The sequence below is a fragment of the Chiloscyllium plagiosum genome, chromosome 24 (assembly GCF_004010195.1).
Source record: "Chiloscyllium plagiosum isolate BGI_BamShark_2017 chromosome 24, ASM401019v2, whole genome shotgun sequence".
Classification (NCBI taxonomy): Eukaryota; Metazoa; Chordata; class Chondrichthyes; order Orectolobiformes; family Hemiscylliidae; genus Chiloscyllium; species Chiloscyllium plagiosum.
Genome location: NC_057733.1, coordinates 4,662,372 through 4,682,918, shown reverse-complemented (window position 1 = coordinate 4,682,918; position 20,547 = coordinate 4,662,372). Strand labels below are relative to the sequence as shown.

Here is a 20,547-nt window from a genome sequence, read left to right as displayed (position 1 = left end):
CAGAGCCCTGCGGGACCCCACTCAACACTGTCCTCCAGGCAGAATACTTTCCATCTACAACCACTCTCTGCCTTCTGTCAGCCAGCCAATTCTGAATCCAGATAGCCAAATCTCCCTGTATCCCATACTTCCTGACTTTATGAATGAGCCTACCATGGGGAACTCTATTAACTGCCTTCCTGAAGTCCATTTACATCACATCCACTGCTCGACCTTCGTCGACCTGTCTTGACACCTCCTCAAAGAACTCAATAAGATTTGTGAGGTATGACCTGCCCCTCACAAAGCCATGCTGACTGCCTTTAATCACACTATGCTTTTCCAAATACTCATAAATCTTACCCCTCGGAATTCTTTCCAAAACTTTGCTGACAACAGACATAAGACTGACTGGTCTGTAATTGCCAGGGATTTCCCTATCACCCTTCTTGGAGGAACAACGTTCGACTCCCGTGGAGAGTGAGGAGGAAAATATCCTCGCCAGCGGCTTAGCAACCTCCTTTCTCACTTCCCGGAGCAGCCTAGGATAAATCTGGTCTGGCCCTGGAGACTTATCAATCTTAATAATTTCCAAAAATTCTAGCACATCAATTTCATCAATCTTGATCTGGTCAAGACCCAGCTCCTCTAAGTTTTCATTTACAACAAGTTCCCTTTCCTTGATGAAAACCGAAGTAAAAAACTAATTTAGAGCTTCCCCTATCTGCTCAGACTCCACGCACAAGTTCCTACGCTATCCCTGACCGGCCCTACCTTCTCGCAGATCATTCTCTTATTCCTCACATATCAGTAAAATGCCTTTGGGTTCTCCCTAATCCTTCTTGCCAAGCCTTTTTCATGCCCCCTCCTGGCTCTCCTCAATTCTGAGTTCCTTTCCAGTAAGCCTATAATCCTCTAAAGCTGTGCTAGATCCTTATTTCCTCCACCTTAAGGTGTCTTCTTCCTTTTGACGAGAAGTACCTCTGTTCTCGTCATCCAAGGTTCCTTAATCTTACCCCTTCTTACCTGTCTCAGAGGAACAAATTTGTGCATAACTCGCAACAACTGCTCCTTAAACAATCTCCACATGTCTGCTGTGCCCTTTCTGTGAAACAATTGCTCCCAATCTGTATTTCCCAACTCCTGTCTGATAGCATCATAATTTCCTTTTCCCCAATTAAATATCTTCCCTAGGTAAATGCTCCTTTCACTCTCCAAGGCTATGCTAAATGTGAGGCAGTTGTGATCACTTTCACCAAAGTGTTCTCCCACCACGAGATCTGACACCTGTCCTGGCTCGTTGCAGAGCACCAAATCCAAAATGGCCTCTCCCCTCATTGGTCTGTCTACATACTGAGTAAGGAAACCCTCCTGAACACGCCTGACAAAAATGGTTTCACCCAAACCATCTGCACTTAGGAGGTTCCAGTCAATATTGGGAAAGTTGAAATCACCCATAACAACAACCCTGCTACTTTTGCATTTTACCTGAATCTGCCTGCCTATGAGATCTTCAATCTCTCTGTTGCTATTAGGTGGTCTGTAGAAAACCCCCAATGAGGTGGCTATTCCCTTGCTGTTTCTAACTTCCACCCATACTGACTCAGTAGACAAACCTTCCTCAACAACCTTTGTTTCTGTAGCTGTGATGCACTCTCTGATTAGCAATGCTACACTTCCTTCTCTTTTTCCACCCTCCCTGTTCTTTCTAAACGTTCTAAACCCTGGAACATCAAGCAACCATTCCTGCCCCTGTGAAACCCACGTCTCTGTTACAGCCGCAATATCATAGCCTAAAGTACTGATCCATGCTCTAAGTTTGTCACTCTTATTTCAGACACTCCTCGCATTAAAGCAGACACACTTTAACCAATCCCTTTGTTTCATTGCGTGAGAAACCTTCCTGGTAGATTTAATATATCCTGTCACTGCAACTGACCCCCTCTCAGACATGTGGCTCTGATTCCCAAACCTCTGCCAAACTAGTTTAAACCGTCCCGAATCACACGAGCAAATCTCCCATGCAGGACAATTGTGCTCCTCCAGTTCAGGTACAACCCATCCTTCATGTACAGGTCCCACCTTCCCCAGAAGGTATCCCAATGGTCAAGGTATCTGAAGCCCACCCTCCTGCACCAGCCTCACAGCCACATGTAAAGTTGCATTCGCTGACTGTTTCTCACCTCACTATCTCGTGGCACCGGTAGCAAACCTGGAATCACTACTCTACTCGTCCTACTCTTCAGCTTCCAACCTAACTCTCTGTATTCACTTTTCAGATCCTCAATCCCTTTCCTGGCTATATCATTGGTGCCAATATGTACCACGATTTCTGGCTGCTCACCCTCCCCCTTCAGAATCTCGTAAACCCAATCGGTGACATCCCGGACCCTGGCACCGGGAAGGCAACATACCTTCCAGGAGTCCCGTTCCTAACCACAAAATCTCCTGTCAATCCGTCTAACTATTGAGTCCCCTACCACTAGCGCTTTTCTATTTTCCCCCCTTCCCTTCTGAGCCACAGTGCTAGGCTCAGTGCCAGAGACCTGACAACTATGGCTTTTAAACGGTTAGATTCACCTTCCCAGAATTCCTTCGCTCCTCCCTCGCACCTCTCGGCAAATGAAGGCCCTGACGCCTGAGGTAAGTTTTTTTAAACAGCTAGACTCACCTTCCCAGAAGTCAACAGTGATGGAAAAAGATAGATCAGATCTAACAGTTGAAGTTCTAAATTGGAGGAAGGCTAATTTTGTTGGTATTAGGCAAGAACTTTCAAAAACTAATTTTGGGTACAGATGTTCGCAGGTAAAGGGACAGCTGGAAAATGGGAAGCCTTCAGAAATGAGATACCGAGAGTCCAGAGACAGTATATTCCTGTTAGGGTGAAAGGAAAGGCTGGTAGGTGTAGGGAATGCTGGATGACTAAAGAAATTGAGGGCTTGGTTAAGAAAAAGAAGGAAGCATATGTTAGGTATAATTCGGAGATGCCGGTGTTGGACTGGGGTGTACAAAGTTAAAAATCACACAACATCAGGTTATAGTCCAACAGGTTTAATTGGAAGCACACTAGCTTTCGGAGCGACGCTCCTTCATCAGGTGATTGTGGAGGGCTCGATTGTAACACAGAATTTATAGCAAAAATTTGTAGTGTGATGTAACTGAAATTATACATTGAAGAATTCTTCAATTGACAACATGTCATATTGCTTGGTCAGAAGTGTGGCCTACAGGTGTGTGTGGAAGGACTAAAATGTGGTTGATTTTTAGCTGCTCTCTGAAATAGCCGAGCAAGCACAATCAATTGTATTAAATCACTGACCTGTAAATGTATAAACCTAAATGTATCTATGTAAATGAATGAATCATTGATAGCCATCAGAAACAGGAACTGCTTTATTGTTTCTTCCCTAGCATAGAAACACTGAAACTCATTGTAACATTGTATTATCTTTTGTATGCTGACATCATCCTCCTTGATCCTCTGCACTGTCACAGAAACTAGGAGCAAGAGTAGGCCATGCAGCCCCTCAAGCCTGGTCCAGAATGTTATGTTACATGTAGCTGTATAGAACATTGATGAGGCCACTATTAGAGTATTCCATACTGTTCTGGTCACCCTTCTGAAGGAAAGACGTTGTTAAACTTGTGAGAATTTAGAAAACGTTTACAAGGAAGTTGCCAGGTTTGGAGGGTTTGAGCTACAGGGAGAGGCTGAAAATGGAGAGGCTGTTTTTCCTGGAGTGTTGGAGGCTGAGGGGTGACCTTACAGAGGTTTATAAAATTATGACAGGCGCGGATAGGGTGAATAGCACCCTTTTTCCTAGGGTGTGGGGGAGTCCAAAACTAGAGGGCATAGTTTTAAGGTGGAAGGGGAGACTTTTCAAAAGGACCAGATGGGCAACCTCTTCACGCAGAGGGTGGTGTGTGTATGGAATGAGCTGCCAGAGGAAGTGGTGGAGGTGGGCACAGTTATGAAGCTTAAAAAGACTCCTGGATGGGTATATGAAAAGGAAGGGTTTGGAGGAAATGGGCCAAATGCTGGCAAATGGGACTAGATCAGATTGGGATGTCTTGTTGGCGAGGGCGAGTCGGACCGAAGGGTTTGTTTCTGTGACTCTATGATATGCGATATGTTCATGGCTGATTCTCTGTCTGAATGCCATACTCCAGATTTCTATCCATGATGCATTTAAAATCTAAAAACTTATCTATCTCCTTGAATATATTCAGTGATGTCCAGAACTAGAGGGCATAGGTTTAGGGTGAGAGGGGAAAGATTAAAAAAAAGACCAATGGGGCAACTTTTTCCACATAGAGGATGGCACGTGTATGGAATGAGCTGCCAGAGGAAGTGGTGGAGGCTGGTACAATTGCAACATTTGAAAGGCATCTGGATGGGTATATGAACAGGAAGGGTTTGGAGGGATATGGGCCAAGTGCTGGCAAATGGGACCGAGATTAGGTTGGGATATCTGGTCGGCATGGACAAGTTGGACCAAAGAGTCTGTTTCTGTGCTGTACATCTCTATGACTCTCTGGTATTTCCAGTCAATATTTGGAAAGTTAAAGACCCATAACAACTACTGTGTTGGTCTCAGTCCTATCTAGAATCATCTTTGCTATCCTTTCCTCTACATCTCTGGAACTATTCGGAGGCCTCTAGAAAATTCCCAGAGTGACCTCTCCTTTCCAGTTTCTAACCTCAGCCCTTACTATCTCAGTAGGTGCATCCTCAAATATCCTTTCTGCCACCGTAATGCTGTCCTTGACTAACAATGCCACCCTTCCCCTTTTACGAACTTCTCTGTTCTTACGGAAACATTGAAATCCCAGAACCTGCAAGAACGATTCCAGCTCTATCCATGTCTCTGAAATGGCTACAAAATCGAAGTCCCAGATACCAACCCATGTTGCCAGTTCATCCACCTTATTCCGGTTGCCAAAATTTCCTTTACAAATCAAACAATTGTAACTATCAAGCTGGCTGGGGGTTCCAGGATTCAATGGTGTTTTTTAAAAATTCATTCATGGGATGAGGGCATCACTGGCTAGGCTAGCATTTATTGCCCATCTCCAATTGCCCAGAGACCAGTTAAGAGTCAACCACATTGCTTTGGGCCAGTAGTTACATGTAGGCCAGACCAATCAAGGGTGGCAGTTTCTTGTCCTGAAGGACATTAATGAAACAGACAGGTTTTACCAACAATCGACAATGGATTCATCGTCATCACGTGACTCTTATTTCAGGATTTTTAAAAAGTTGAACTCAAATTCCACCATCTGCTGCAGCAGAATTCAAATCCAGGTCCCCAGAACATTACCGGAGTCTCCAGATTAATAGTCCAGCGATAGTATCACTAGGCCATCACAAACTGTTTCGGACTGCACCTGCCCCAATGTCTTGCAAATCCATTCTGCATTGTGGCCAAGTGGGATCAGCATAACGTTAGACAGCTTGATATGAATTAAACTATATTGAATGTTAGAAGTGTAATCAAACAGCACCTGCAATTCTGCTCATCAGTAGTATAAGGTTAGGAGATCATTTACACTTACCAAAAATTCAACTGGACTCAACACATAAACACAATGGCTACAAGAGCAGATCAGAGACTAGAGATACTGTGGCAAGTAACTTACCTATTGACACACCAAAGTCTATCCACCATCTACAAGGCACAAGTCAGGACTGTGATGGAATACTTCTCACTTGCTTGGATGGGTGCAGCTCCAACAACACTCAAGAAGCTTGGGACCATCCAGGACAAAGCAACCCACTTGATTGGCACCACATCAACAAGCACTCAATCCTTCCACCGCCAGTGCTCAGTAGCAGCAGTGTGTACTATCTACAAGATGCATTGCAAAATTCACTAAAGATCCTTAGTCCGCACCTTCCAAACCCACAACCACTTCCACCTAGAAGGACAAGAACACCACCACCTGCAAGTTCCCTTCCAAGCCACTTACCACCCTCACTTGGAAATATACTGCCATTCCTTCACAGTCGTTGGGTCAAAATCATGGAATTCCCTCCCTACTGGAATTGTGGGTCAATCCACAGCAAGTGGACTGCAGCGATTCAAGAAGGCAGCTCAGCACCACCTTAAAGGACAAATAGGGATGGGCTATTAAGGCTGGCCAGCCAGCGACACCTAAATCCCACAAATAAGTTTTTAAAAAAGCAGATTGATGACTGGGAATTTCATTTCCTGGACAGCTCCAAACACAGTCTCACCATTAAATATAGTCTCAAAACTCTTCCCAAAATACCTGTGGTATACAGACTTCGGGTTTCCATTCAACTTTACAAAACTGAACTGGAAACAGTGGACTAGCAGTCATTGATAGGTGAAAGCTCATTAACTTTCATACACTGTGTGCCCCAAAGACCCAAGGCATAATGCATAATATACCCCAGTGCTCACCACCTTAGCTAGAAAACAATATAAACCCAATACAAACAGTGTACATTGACTTCCTCCCCAAGGCAGACCCTGGGTGCACCGTGACTCGCCACCCCCCAAGACAGACTCAAGGTGCAGTTAACTATTTAAATGCCAAAAATAATGAGTGAGAAAACAAACTACAGAATAAACTAGTACGGTAGCTGTGGTTAGCAGTGATGCCTCACAGGGACCCAAGTTTGATTCCAGCCTCAGGCGACTGTGTGGAGTTTGCACTTTCTCCCAGTGTGTGTGTGGGTTTCCATCCACGGTCCAAATATATGCTGGATTGGCAATGCTAAATGCAATTTTTCAGGAATAGGGTGGACGTCTGGGTTTTTGTTGGGTAGGATGGTCCTTGTAGGGTCAGTGCAGTTTCGTTGGGCTGAAAGGCCTCCTTCTGCATTATAGGAATTCTATGATTCTACTCTAAAACAGCAAAACTTTCGGAACATAAGCCCCTTAGCAAACAATGCTAGGGAAATAACACTGAGGAGCATGGAGTGGGAGGGTAGGAATCCAGCTATCTTTGTCCACATTGGTATCAATGCATTAACACGATGAAAGGCAAGATTCTGCTGAAAGATTTTGAACAGTTAGGAGCTAAACTAAAAAGCTGAATCTCCAAGGTAAGATTTTCAAGATTACTACCTAAGCCATAAGCAAATTGGTTCAAAAGTAAATAAACTGAGAGTTAATTGCATGGCTCAAAGAATAGTGTGGAGAGACTGGGTTTCATGGGGCATTGGCCATCAGTACTGGTGTAGAAAGGAGCTGTTGTGGTTCAACAGGTTTCGTGAGGTCCTAGACGGGAGACAGATAGCAAAGCTAAGAGTCATAGATCCAAAGAAATTTGGGTAACCAGATGCAGAACTGCTGAATGGCAGGAAGCAGAGGGTGATGATCGAGAAGTGTTTTTGTGACTGGAAGACTCTTCAGTGGGACTCTGCAGGGATCGGTGTTGGAACCTTGGTCCTGAAGAAGGGCTTATGCCCGAAATGTCGATTTTCCTGTTCCTTGAATGCTGCCTGACCTGCTGCGCTTTTCCAGCAACACATTTTCAGCTTATGGCATATGTAAACAACTTAGATTTGAATGTAGCAGGGTTATCATTAACTCTGCAGACAATATGAAAATTGATAGGGTGGTAAATAGTGCGAAGGCTTGCCTTAGATTACAGGAGGATATAGATAGGCTGGTCAGAAGGGCAGAACAGTGGCAAATGGAATTCAATCTGGATGAGCATGAGATGATGCACTTGGACAGGTCAAACAAGGCAAGAAAATACATGGGGACTTTCCAGGGTCAACAGGGCTGGATATGCTATGCCAGTGCCTAGGTCATCCTGTTTTACTCCGTTTTTTGGATTTTGTAGTGATTTGATACAATGGTGTGGCCATTACAAGGCTAAATAAAAATCAGTCACATTCTGCAGGTCCGGAATTACATGTCGGCCAGACCTGGGATGAACGACAGATTTCCATCCCTAAAGGATTTTAGTGAAACAGACGGCATTTGTTTTTACAACAATTGACAATAGTTACATGGTCATCGTTCAACTAGTTTACTATTCCAATGAAATCAATGTTCACTACTTACTATGAAGGGATTTGAATCCATGTTCCCAGAACATTAGCCAGGGATTCAGCATTACTAGTCCTGTCACATCGCTACTGTAGGTATGTCCTGCACAACTACTATGATACCATTTCCCTTTTCCTGGTGTATTGACCATGACAACGCCTTGACCCAGAGCTGACTTGCTAACCAAGTACAACCCTTTCTTCATGCAATGTTGCTCACTCTGAAGTTCGATATTCTTGCACCTCTCCTGATGAGTGGAAGATGAAAAGCTTTGACAGCATCTCTATTTTTACAGCATCACTCAGGTCTGTACTATCAAACAAGGATTCAAAATTTGGTTATAAATCCTTACACAGTAACTCTTCAAGCGGATGAAGTCTACCGTCATTGGGATTGATTGGTCACTGTTCCGGTTCAAAGCTTTGATGTAGTCTAAAAGGTCAGCAAAAAACTTATAGCCACCCTTGAGTACACAGAGGGCAACGATGTGATGATTTCCCATGCCTTTCATTATATCCCTTGCCAAACGTTCAGTCCTGTGGATAAACAGACAGATGTGCGCTTACCCCTTTTTGAAATGGTGCAAAATAGAGCAATCAGCACAAAAAGATAGCATTATTTAAAACTGTACAACACAGGAATGGTCCTGTATGCTCATGATTTGATTTTCCTCTTCAAACCAAATTCTGTACAAATGAATGATACCTCTCCTCATAATCAAAACTAGCATTGCCATATCAATTCAGGAATTAAACTAAAGCCTGCGTAAAATTAACTCCCACTTCAAAGGCAAACAGGCAGGCAGAGCATTCCTCTCTCAAGCAGATATACTGTTTTGGAGTATGGGGGTATGGTTTGTCACAGGGAAAGCAACAGCAGCAGCCAGATCAGGGGCATCGCAACTGGCACTGTTGTACAGCAGGGAGATTTGAAGTGTAGGAGACAGTGAGGTCTGCAGATGCTGGATATCAGAGTTGAGAGTGTGTTGCTGGAAAAGCACAACAGGTCAGACAGCATCCGAGGAGCAGGAAAATTGACGTTTCGGGCAAAAGCCGTTCATTAGGAATGAGGCTGGGAGCCACGGGGGTGAAGAGATAAATGGGAGGGGGATAGGGCTGGGGAGAAGGTAGCCGAGAGTGCAATAGGTGGATGGAGTTGGGGGTATAGGTGATAGGTCAGAGAGGAGAGTGGAATGGATAGATGGGAAGGAAGATTGACAGGTGGAACAGGTCATGACGACAGTGCTGAGCTAGAAGGTTGGAACTGGGGTAAGGTGTGGGGAGGGAAAATGAGGAAACTGAGGAAGTCCACATTGATACCCTGGGGTTGAAGCGTCCCAAGGCGGAAGATGAGGCTTTCTTCCTCCAGGCATCGGGTGGTAAGGGAGCAGCGATGGAGGCGGCCCAGGACCTGCCTATCCTCGGCAGATTGGGAGGGGGAGTTGAAATGTTCAGCCACGGGGCGGTGGGGTTGATTGGTGCGGGTGTCCTGGAGATGTTCTCTAAAGCGCTCTGCAAGAAGGCGTCCAGTCTCCCCAATGTAAAGGAGACCACATCGAGAGCAACGGATATAATAAATGATATTGGTGGAACTGCATTTGAAACTTTAATGGATGTGAAAGGCTCCTTTGGGGCCTTGGGCAGAGGAGGCAGTGGGCGCAGGTTTTGCAATTCCTGCAGTGGCAGGGGAATGGTGGGGTCCATTTGTAGGTGGCGAAAATGTTGGCAGATGATGCGACTTATGCGGAGGTTGGTGAGGTGGAAGGTGAGGACCGGGAGTATTCTGTGGTTGGAGGGTTGGGGTTCGAGGGCGGAGGTGCGGGACGTGGATGAGAAGCGATGGAGGGCATCTTCAACCACGTGGGACGGGAAATTTCAGTCTTCAAAGGAGGAAGCCATCTGGTGTGTTCTGTGGTGGAACTGGGAGCAGATGCAGTGGAGGCAGAAGAATTGGAAATATGGGATAGCATTTTTCATGAGGTAGGGTGGGAGGAGGTGTAATGCAGGTAGCTGTGGGAGTCAGTGGGGTTTGTAAAAAAATTGTCAGTTTTGAGTCGGTCCTTGTGGATGGAGGTGGAGAGGTCTAGGAAGGGGAGGGAGGTGTCAGAGATGGTCCAGGTGAATTTAAGGTCAGGGTAGAATGTGTTGGTGAAGTTGATGAACTGTTCAACCTCCTCGTGGGAGCATAAGGTGGCACCAACACAGTCATCAATGTAGCGGAGGAAGAGGTGGGGAGTGGTGCCGGTGTAACTCCGAAAGATGGACTGTTCTATGTAGCTGACAAAGAGACAGGCATAGCTGAGGTCCATGCGGGTTCCCATAGCTACCCATTTGGTCTGGAGGAAGTGGGAGGATTGGAAACAGAAATTGTTGAGGGGGAGGACTAGTTCAGCCAAACGAATAAGAGTGTCAGTGGAAGGGTACTGGTGGAGTCATCGGGAGAGGAAGAAACGGAGGGCTTGGAGGCTCTGATCATGGCGGATGGAGGTATAGAGGGACTGAATGTCCATGGTGATTTGAAGTGTAGGTGAGTGGTAGTAATCTATAGTCAGGGGCAGAGATAGGAGTTTCTGTGACTACGATCAAGACTCCTGGAATGGTGTGTTGCCTTCCTGGTGTCAGGGTCAAGGATGTCTCTGAGCAGGCATAGAATATTCTGAAGGGGGGAGGTTGAGCAGTCAGAGGTTGTGGTCCATATTTGTACTAACAACGAAGGTAGGAAGAGAGAAGTTCTGCAAAAGGGAAGTTCAGGAGTCAGGGAGTTGAAAAGCAAGATCTCCTGGGTTGCAAGCTTGGGATTATTCCCTGCAGAATGTGCTAGAGAAGCCAGAAATAAGAAGATATTACAGTTGAATGCATGGCTAAAGAGCTAGTGTGGGAGGAAGGGCTTCAGATATCTGAATCATTGGGATCTCTTCCCATGCAGGAGGGACCTTTTCAAGAAGGATGGGTACAGCTAAACTGAAAGGGAACCAATACACTTGCATGGAGGTTTGTTAATGCCAAATTAGTGTGGCGGGGGTGGGAACAAGAGCTGTAGGTCAGAAGGAGAAGAGAGAGGTTAAGTCAAGTTAGTTGAATAGGAAGAACAGACAGGACCAGACAAATTAATATAGAACTGGTGGTCTGAAATGTATTCATTTTAATGCAAGGAGGATAACAGGTAAGTCAGAACTTAGAGCTTAGCTTAGTACATGGCACTACGATGCTGGAGTCATTACAGAAACTTGATTGAGGGAATAACAAGGCTGGCAGCTCAATGTTCTAGAGTTTAGATGTTTTAGGCAAGATAGAGAGGGTTATAAAAGAGGTGGGGGAGTTGCATTACTAATTAAGAAGAATGTCACAGATGTACTGAGAGAGGACATCTTAGAGGGTTCATCTAGAGAGGCCATATGAGTAGAATTCAGGAATTGGAAAGGTGCACTTATTTTAATGGGGTTCCATTATAGGTAACCAATGGGAGACAGAGGAACAGATATGTAAGCAGATCATGGAAAAATACCAAAACAGGGTTGTTTGTGATGCGTGATTTTTACCGTCCCCAATATTGATTGGGACTCCCAGGCCAGGGACTTAGATGGTGCAGAATTTATCAGGTGCATCCAGGAGAGTTTCTTGAAATAATATGTAGATTGGCTAATGATGGAAGGGGCCATTCTACACTTTGTATTGGCCACGTGATCGAAGTTTCAGTGGGGAAACATTTTGGGAACAGTAATCATAATTCCATAAGTTTTAAGATAGTTATGGAGAAAGAGGAGACTGGTTTAAGTGGAAGTGTCAAATTGGGTGACAGCTAATTAGAACAGAATTAGGCAGGAACTGGAAAAATTAGATTGGGGGCAGCCTTCAAGATTAGTTCCATGTAGGAGTCTTTTAAAGGTCAGTTAATTGGGAGTTCAGGACCAACATGTATCTGCGAGGTTAAAAGACAAAGATGACAAGATTCAGGAACTCTGAATGTCAAGAGATAATAATAGTTTAGTCAAAGAAAGGAAAAGGAAGCATGTGTAAGATTGACAAAACTGAAATCAGACATGGTGCCTGAGGAGAATAAAGGAAGCAGGAAAAAATTTAATTAAGGAATTAGGAGGGCTAAAAGCAGTCATGAGATGTCCTTGGCAAGTAGGATTAATAGGAAATGCAATGCATTTTAAACATATATTAGGAACAAGAGGCTAGCTAAGGAAAGGGCAGGTCCACTCAAGGGCAAAGGAGGCAATTTGTGTGGAGCCAGAGAAAGTCTGAGAGGTCCTTAACGAATACTTGGCATTGGTATTCATCAAGGAGAAGGACACAGATGATGATAATATCAACATAGACCTCCCTAATCTTAAGAAGGTGGTGGTGTTGTGTGTCCTGAAAAACATTAAACTAGATAAGTCCACAGGATATGATGGAATCAGTCGCAGGTTACTGAGGGAGGCAGAGAGGAGAATCTAAAAACAAAGCTTTAAGTGGAGAGAGACTCCAAAAAAGTACAGCCCAAAAGGGATCTGTGAATAAAACACTAAATGTTAAACATGTTAACAATTTATTCAAGCAAATTGAATTTTGGCCTTTATTGGTAGGGGGTTGGAGTTTAAAAATAGGGAAATCCTTTTATACTGTACAGGATGTTGGTGAGGCAGCACCTGGAATTGTGTGTTCAGTAAAAATTGCTCGAAAACCCTAGCAGGTCTGTGGAAAGAAAGCAGAGTTAATATTTTGGCTCCAGTGACTGCTCTTCTGAACTAAAATAAAGCTTCACAACTCCAGCATCCATAGTTCTTTGTTTTTAGTGTTTAATGGACTTCCACCTTGAAGAAGTTCTGCTCCTCTCTGTGATAGGATTTCTGTTCTAACCTTTCTTCGTGCTCGCCACCTTTACTTTTTTTTTTCTCCTTGTATTTGAGGCCTATTATCAAATTATAATGGGCTCCTTTCAGTGCAGCTAACCCATTCTCTCCCACTAATCATTTATTCAGCTTTTCTTCTGTCTAGGCCTGATATCAATCATCTCCTTGCTTACCTACCCCTTTCATAACTCCCTCTCTCTGTGGGCTCCATCACCACCCATTAGCTGACCTCTCCTCCCGTCCAACCAATTCCACCCACCAACAAACCCCTCCACCCGCACACACAATACCTCCCCCATCCACATACAAGAAAGTAGAGTTAGCATGTTCTGAAGAAGACTCATTGAATCCAAAATGTTTACTCTGCTTTCTTTCCAGAGATTTCTATTTTTTTCAGATCTGCTGAGTTTTTTTTCCAGCAATTTCCGTTTCTGATTTCCAGCATCTGTAGCTCTTTGATTTTTCAGCCTAAAAGAGCTGAGTGAGCCCATATTGTTGGTATATCGTTTTTTGTGAAAATGCTGTCAGTGTTAGATAAAGAAAGCAATGGAACTGTTTGCAAAGCAATTCTGGAGTAGCTAAATGTTATGACTGACTCTCCCAAAGCTTTCTGTCAAAGGTGTTTGACAGTTCCAAAGATATAGGGTCAGGTATCAGTGTGTGAGAAACCACTAACCTATCCATGATTAAGCCATGAGGAATATATACTCTTTCCAGATCATTTGAGTAATGCTTTGGGATGCAAAATAGATCGAGGTCATAGCCTTGTTCATCATCAGTGATCTGCAAAATACAACCATGCAAAATTATTCCATGCATTGGATCTCAAAATATTCAAATTTACAGTACAAAATTTAAATTCTTCTGAAGCAATTTGGTGGTTGAGATCAACATTTCAAGTTCTTATGTGTTAGGTTTAGGAGCGGAGAAGATCCTTCCAGATCCAGTATCACTGGCTGGAATCGGGACTTTTTAAAAAAATTCATTCATGGGATGAGGCCAGTACTGGTCATCCGTAATTGCCCAGAGGGTAGTTAAGAATCAACCACATTGACCTACATGTGACTCCAGAACAGCAGCAGCCCAGGCAGTTTCCTTCCCTAAAGGACATTAGTGAACCTGATGGGTATTTCCAACCATCAGCAATGGATTCATGGTCATCAATTAGACTCTTCATTCCAGATTTTTAAAATTTAATTCAAATTTCACCATCTTTCGTGGGGTCTTCAGAACTTGAGTCCCCAGTATATTGCCTGGGTCTGTGGATTAATAGTCCAGCAACAATACCACTAGGACATTGCCTCCTCCCAATCTGATGTCTTTTTCCTGATTCACTGCCATAGGTTTAAGAGAGCCAAATGGCTTTTTAAAAAATACTACCTAGGGGAGGTGGGCTTCAACGGCTGGGGTAGCATTTGTTGTCCAGCTCTAACTGCTCTTGATGGTGGTGGGCTGCTTTTGTAATCTGTTGCTGGCCATGTGCTGTCAGTAGACCTTCAATATTGTTAAGGAAGGAGTTCCAGGATTTTGACCCAGTATCATTGGAGAAAAGGCTACATATTCCAAGTCAGGATGGCGGTGGTTGGGAGAACACAGAAACAAGTAAAATAGGAAAGGTCGGCTTTTCAGCCCACTGATCCCACTCCACTATTCAACATGCTTTGTTGAAGCCAGAGAGTGGTAAAACTGTGAAACCTCTGTCAGAGGGAGCTGTGGAGGTCAAATCATTGAGTAACTTTAAGACAGATATAGATAGGCGGTGTTCTTGATTAGCAAAGGGATCTAAGATTATCAGGGAAGGCAGGAGAATGCGATTGAGAAATATTATCAGCCACGATTGAATGGCTCAATGGGACAATTGGTCTAATTCTGCTCCTCCATCTTATGATCGTGGCTGATCCTTTTTCTCAACACCATGTTCATGCTTTCTTCGCGTGCGCTTTAACCTTTAGCTTCTACAAATCTATTTCCTTTCTTGACTATATTCAGTGACCGCACCTGACCTCCACAATTATCTGTGGTAGAGAATTCCATAGATTCACCATCTTGAGTGATGAAATCTCTCCTTTTCTCAGTCAGAACTGGCCTACTACATATTGCTGAGACTGTGACCCCTTATTTCAGAAATACCGGCCAGCAGAATCATCTTTCCTGCGTCCATTCCATCCCACCTCATTGCAATTTTTTTTAATCACTTGTGACACATGGGCATCACTAGTTGGGCCAATATTTATTGCCCATCCCTAGTAGCCTTTGAAAATGTGGTGGTGAGCTACCTTTAAATTATTACAAGTTCATGTTCTGCAAGTAGATCCATAAAGCCCTTGGGGAGGGAGTTCCAGGACTTTAACCAGTGACACCAAAGGAAGGGTGATATATTTCTAAATCTTCTTTTTATTCATTCACAGAATGACAGCATTGCTGACGCGGCCAGCATTTAGTGCCTATCCCTAATTACCCAGCGAATAGTTAAGAATCAACCACACTGCTATGGGTCTGGACTCATATGTAGGCCAAACCAGTTAAGGACGACAGTTTCCTTCCCTAAAAGGACAATCAGTGAACCAGATTTTTTCGAACAATCAACAACGATTTCACAGTCATCATTAGACTCTTGATTCAAGACTGTTACAGAGTTCAAATTCCACCTTCTGCTGTAGCAGTTCAGAATCAGGGTCTCCAGAACACCACCTCGGTCTCTGGATCAGCAGTCCAGAATAATACCACTAGGCCATCGCTTACATCAATGAATGGTGAGAGGCTTGGAGGGGAACTTGCAGATGGTGATGTTCCTATGTATTTGTTGCCCATGTCCTTCTAGATGGTAATGGTCACAGATTTGGAAGGTGCTGTCAAAGGATCTTTGGTAAATTTCTTCAGTGCATCTTGTAAAGGAGTGGCGATGGCCTAGTGGCATTATCATTAGATTGTTAAGTCTCACCTGGTCTGGCCTATGTGCAACTTTATACCGCAGCAATACAGTTGACTCTTAACTACCTCTCGGTAAGTAGGGATGAGCAATAAATGCTGGCTTAGCCAGCGATGTGCACATCCTGTGAATGAATAATAATTAAAAATGGTATTGCGCTGATGCTACTGAGCACTGGTGGTGAAGGAACAGAAAATTTGTCTATATGGTGCCCCTCAAGTGGGCTGCTTTGTCCTGTTTGTCAAAGTTCCTAAGTGTTGTTGGAGCTACACTCAACCAGGCAGTTGGGAAGTATTCCATCACACTCCTGACTTGTGCATTGTAGATGATAGACAGGCTTTGGGGAGTCAGGAGGGGAGTTACCAACAGCAATATTCCTATCCTCTGACCTGCTCATGTTGCCAGTATTTATGTGGAGAGTCCAGTTCAGGTTCTGGTCAATGGTAACAGTGGTCCACTGTATACATCTTAATGTGTTCCCCCTCCCATTCTTCCAAGTTAAAATGCTGGTGTTTTGCAGGTATGTAGTCATCGGTCTACGATTGGCAGTCTGTATCAACCAACACGTCCTGTTCATCGATCACAGCTGGCCACTACTGTCTCTGATCTTGACTAGTCCAGTTGCCATACCAGGTAGTGATACATCCAGACAGAATGTTGCAATCAAACCAGCCTCCACCACTTACTCTGGATGTATCACTACCTGTATGGCAACCGAACCATTCAAGATCAGAGATGGTTACAGAGTGGTGAACTCTGCCTGGACAATCACAAAGACCAATCTCCCATCTATAGAATCCAGCTACCAGGCCCACTGTCAAGGAAAGGCCACCAGCATTCCCAAAGATCCATCCCACCCTCGCAATGTTTTTCTACAACCTCAACCATCGGGAGAAAGTGCAGAAGCCTGAACACATGCACCAGCCGGTTTTAAAACAGTTTCTACCCTACTGTTAGAATACTGAATGGACTCAAACTCCTAACACTCGCCTGTGCCTGTGTTTTTGTTTTTGCTGCTGTTTACCTATTACTTACTTATGCTACTTAATTCTGATCTGCCTGTATTGCTCGTAAGACAAAGCTTTCCACTATGCCTCGGTACATGTGACAATAAATTCAATTCAGCTCATTCCATACACACACCACTCTCTCCATGAAAAAGTTGCACCTTTAGGTTCCTTCTCAATCTTTCCCCTTACCCATGCCCTCTAGTTTTGGACTCCCCCACCCCAAGGAAAGACTTTGCCTATTTACCCTATCCATGCATCTCATGATTTTATAAACCACAAAGGGTAACCCCTCAGCTCCATGGAAAATAGCCCCAGCCGATTCAGCCTCTCCCTGTAGCTCAAACTCTCCCACCCTGGTAACATTTTCAGAAATCTTTCCTGAACCCTTTCAAGTTTCACCTTCCTCCTATAGGAGGGAGATCAGAATTGCACACAATATTCCAAAAGTGGCCTAACCAATGTTCTGTACAGCCGCAACATGACCTAACAGGCCAAGGGGCTCAGCCCTTCCTGAAGAAGGGCTTATGCCCGAAACGTCGATTCTCCTGTTCCCTGGATGCTGCCTGACCTGCTGCGCTTTTCCAGCAACACATTTCCAGCTCTGATCTCCAGCATCTGTATACCTCACTTTCTCCTCAAGGGGTTCACAGAGTCATACAACGCACAAAAGGCCCTTGAGCCCATCAAGTCTGCACTGACGTGAAATGACTACCACAAAAAACACATTAAATCCTCATTTCCTGAACTTGCCCCATATTCTTGAATGTTATGATATTTGAAGTGTTCATCCAAATTTTTATTAAAGGTTTAAGGTTTCCAAACTCTTCCCAGGCAATGCATTTCACATTCCCACCATCTTGAATGAAAAGGCTGTTTTTCTCAACCCCTTCAATCTCCTGCCCCTTACCCCAAACTACACCCTCTTGTGATTGACCCATCAACCAAGGGGAACAGCTGGTCCCTACTCACCCTATCCATTCCCCACATAATCTTATATATCTCAATCATATCCCCCTTCAGCCTGCTCTGTTCTAAAGAATCTCCTGTTCCCTGGATGCTGCCTGACCTGCTGTGCTGTTCCAGCAATAAAGTTTCAACTTTGATCTCCAGCATCTGCAGACCTCACTTTCTCCTCTAAAGAAAATAATCCAAGCCAATCTCATCTCTCAGTGTAGCGCAATTTCTCCATCTCAGGCAACATCATGTCAAACCTCCTCCTGTGATAGACATCCTTCCTGCAGTAAGGTAACTAGAACTACACACAGTAATCCAGTTGCAGTCTGACCAACACACTGAGCAACTCCAACATTACCTCCTTGCTCTCATACTCAATGCCACATCTGTTGAAAACAATTCCCTTATGCCTGAACTATGCTATTCATATACTATGCTGTCTTCAGGGGATCTGTGAGTAATTACACAAAGATCCCTCTGTTCCTCTAAAGGTACACACTCTCCTGTCATTCATGAAATACTCCCTCATCTTGTTTCTTCTTCCAAAGTGAATCACTTCACATTTATCATGGTTACATACCATCTGCCACTGCTCTGCCCAGTTGAATCAACCCATCAATAGATTCTTGTAACCAACAACCATCTTTGTCGGCATTAACCACTCCACAATCTTGGTGTCATTTCTAAAGGTGCTTCCCATTCTCAGACTCTACAAACAGTAAGGGCCCAGTACTGATCCCTGCGGGACACCAGCCTCCAGTCTACCCCTACCCTCAGTGTGCTGTCGGTCCTCTGCTTTCAGGAGGAAACCCTACAGGCGATGGGTAAAGGGAGATCACACAGGACCCGGTCACACGGGACTTCAGAGCCACCACAGACACGATGGGCCGAACGGTATCCTCGTGCCCCAGGGCCCACCGCCTGGTGGAAGCTGCGGCCTGTGTCCCTGAGCGCGGGGAGAGGCCTCCCCCGCCGCACTGAGACCGGAGTATGTTATATATTATACCCCAGCACCATACCGTCACACTAAACCAGATTAGCCGTCACACTGATCCCTCACTCACCACCACACACTTAGACGCCGCCATCTCGCTCCGTCACCCCCGCCGCAACTTGTCATAGCCCGGCTTTCCCTCCGGCCAATCAGAGCATGGCTTCCGCAGAGCCAATCAGAGCATGGCTTCTCCAGAGCCAATCAGAGCATGGATTCTCGAGGGCCAATTAGAGTCCAGGTTCTACTGACCAATCAGAACCCGGATTCCCCATGAACACGCAAACCCTGTTTACCCGTGGCCAATCAAAGCTCGGATCTCTCGAGCTCCCATTATCCGAGGTCGTGATTGGCCTACTCATTAAACACGTGTTATCACCAATCGCAGCTTCCCGCGTAATGGATCGCGGTGATATCCCAAGCCGCGCCAAATCTCTGGAGGGCGCCGTTCAGCCCATCGTGGAGGAGAAGGCGGTCTGACCGGCTGGGGTTTTCCATCGTGTTTGTACCTGATCTCTCAACCTCAGAGTCAACCTCCTGCCATTGACCTGGAACCCTGTTGAATGTCCGAGTCTCCAGAGCCTTCCAAAGACTGACGACCTCTCTGAGAGATAATAGCCCTCCCCATTTCTAATAATATAATAATATTCTAATAATATAAAATAAACAACTGAGGATGATGAAAATCTGAAACAAAAACAGAAAGTGTTGGACAAACTGAGCAGGTCTGACAGTATCTGTGTCAATTTGTGTCCAGTGATCCTTATTTCAACTCATTTCCAAATTGGTACATCCAGTCAGAAAGATCATCCCAGCATCTGTTCTGTCAAACCCTCATGAATGGAGAGATGGTGATGAAATTCAGAGACTTGCAATCTGCAATAATTAGTTCAGTTATTTTTATTCACTTGTGGGACATGGATGGCACTATCGGGGCCAACATTTATTGCCTGTTCCCTGTTGGCCTTGAGAAGGTGATGGTGAGCTGCCATCTTGAACCACTGCAATCCATGTGCTGTAGATAGACCCACAAGGCCCTCAGGAATTCCAGCAACAATGAGGGAACAGCAATTTATTTCCAAGTCAGGGTGGCAAATTGGAGAAGAACTTGCATGGGATGATGTTCCCCTGTATCTGCCTCCCTTGGAAGTGTTCATTGGTTTGGAATGTGCTGTCTGAGGATCTTTGGTGAATTTCTTCAATACATCTTGTACATAGTACACACTGTTGTTACTATCAGTGGTGGAGGAAATGGATGTTTGTGGATGTGTCAGTCAAGCGGCTGCTTTGTCCTGGATGGTGTCAAGCTTCTTGAGTGTTGTTGGAGCTGCACCCATCCAGGGCAAGTGTGGAGTATTCCATCACACTCCTGATTTGTGCCTTGTAGATAGTGGATTGACTTTGGGGATTCAGGTGATGGCTACCCCGTTTCAAGACTCTTAGCCTCTGACTTGCTCTTATGATCACTATATTTTAATGGGAAGTCTAGTTGAGATTCTAGTCAATGGTAACCTTAGGACGTTAATCATGGTGAGGGATGGGTGTGGTGGTGATGGTTTGTGCCATTGAAAGTGAAGGGATGATAATTAGATTCTATCTTTTTGGAAATGGTTATTGCCTGCCTAGCACGAATGTTACTCGCTACTGATAATTATTGCAAATGCTTCAGCCTATTCTTTGCACTCCCATCATTGATGAAGGGGATATTTGTGGAGCCTGATTCTCCAGCAAGTTGTTTAATTGTTCATCACCATTCATGACCAAATGTGGCAGGACTACAGTGCTTAGATCTGATCCGTTGGTCATGGAATCAC

At 44.6% G+C, this 20,547-nt stretch overlaps 1 protein-coding gene across 2 annotated transcripts in view; it reads right to left on the bottom strand.

The window, feature by feature from the left end:
- The window catches only part of hprt1 (hypoxanthine phosphoribosyltransferase 1), a 48,932-nt gene extending 30,031 nt beyond the window's left edge, over positions 1 to 18,901 (bottom strand). For both annotated transcript variants that reach the window (XM_043714345.1, XM_043714346.1), the window contains exons 1-3: positions 18,807 to 18,901; positions 13,526 to 13,632; positions 8,362 to 8,545 (exon numbers count right to left, since the gene is read on the bottom strand). In XM_043714345.1, coding sequence (XP_043570280.1) covers positions 8,362 to 8,545; positions 13,526 to 13,632; positions 18,807 to 18,830 — 315 coding nt within the window. In that variant the 5' untranslated portion in view covers positions 18,831 to 18,901. The remainder of the gene's footprint in view (positions 1 to 8,361; positions 8,546 to 13,525; positions 13,633 to 18,806) is intronic.
- Positions 18,902 to 20,547: the final 1,646 nt, after the last annotated feature.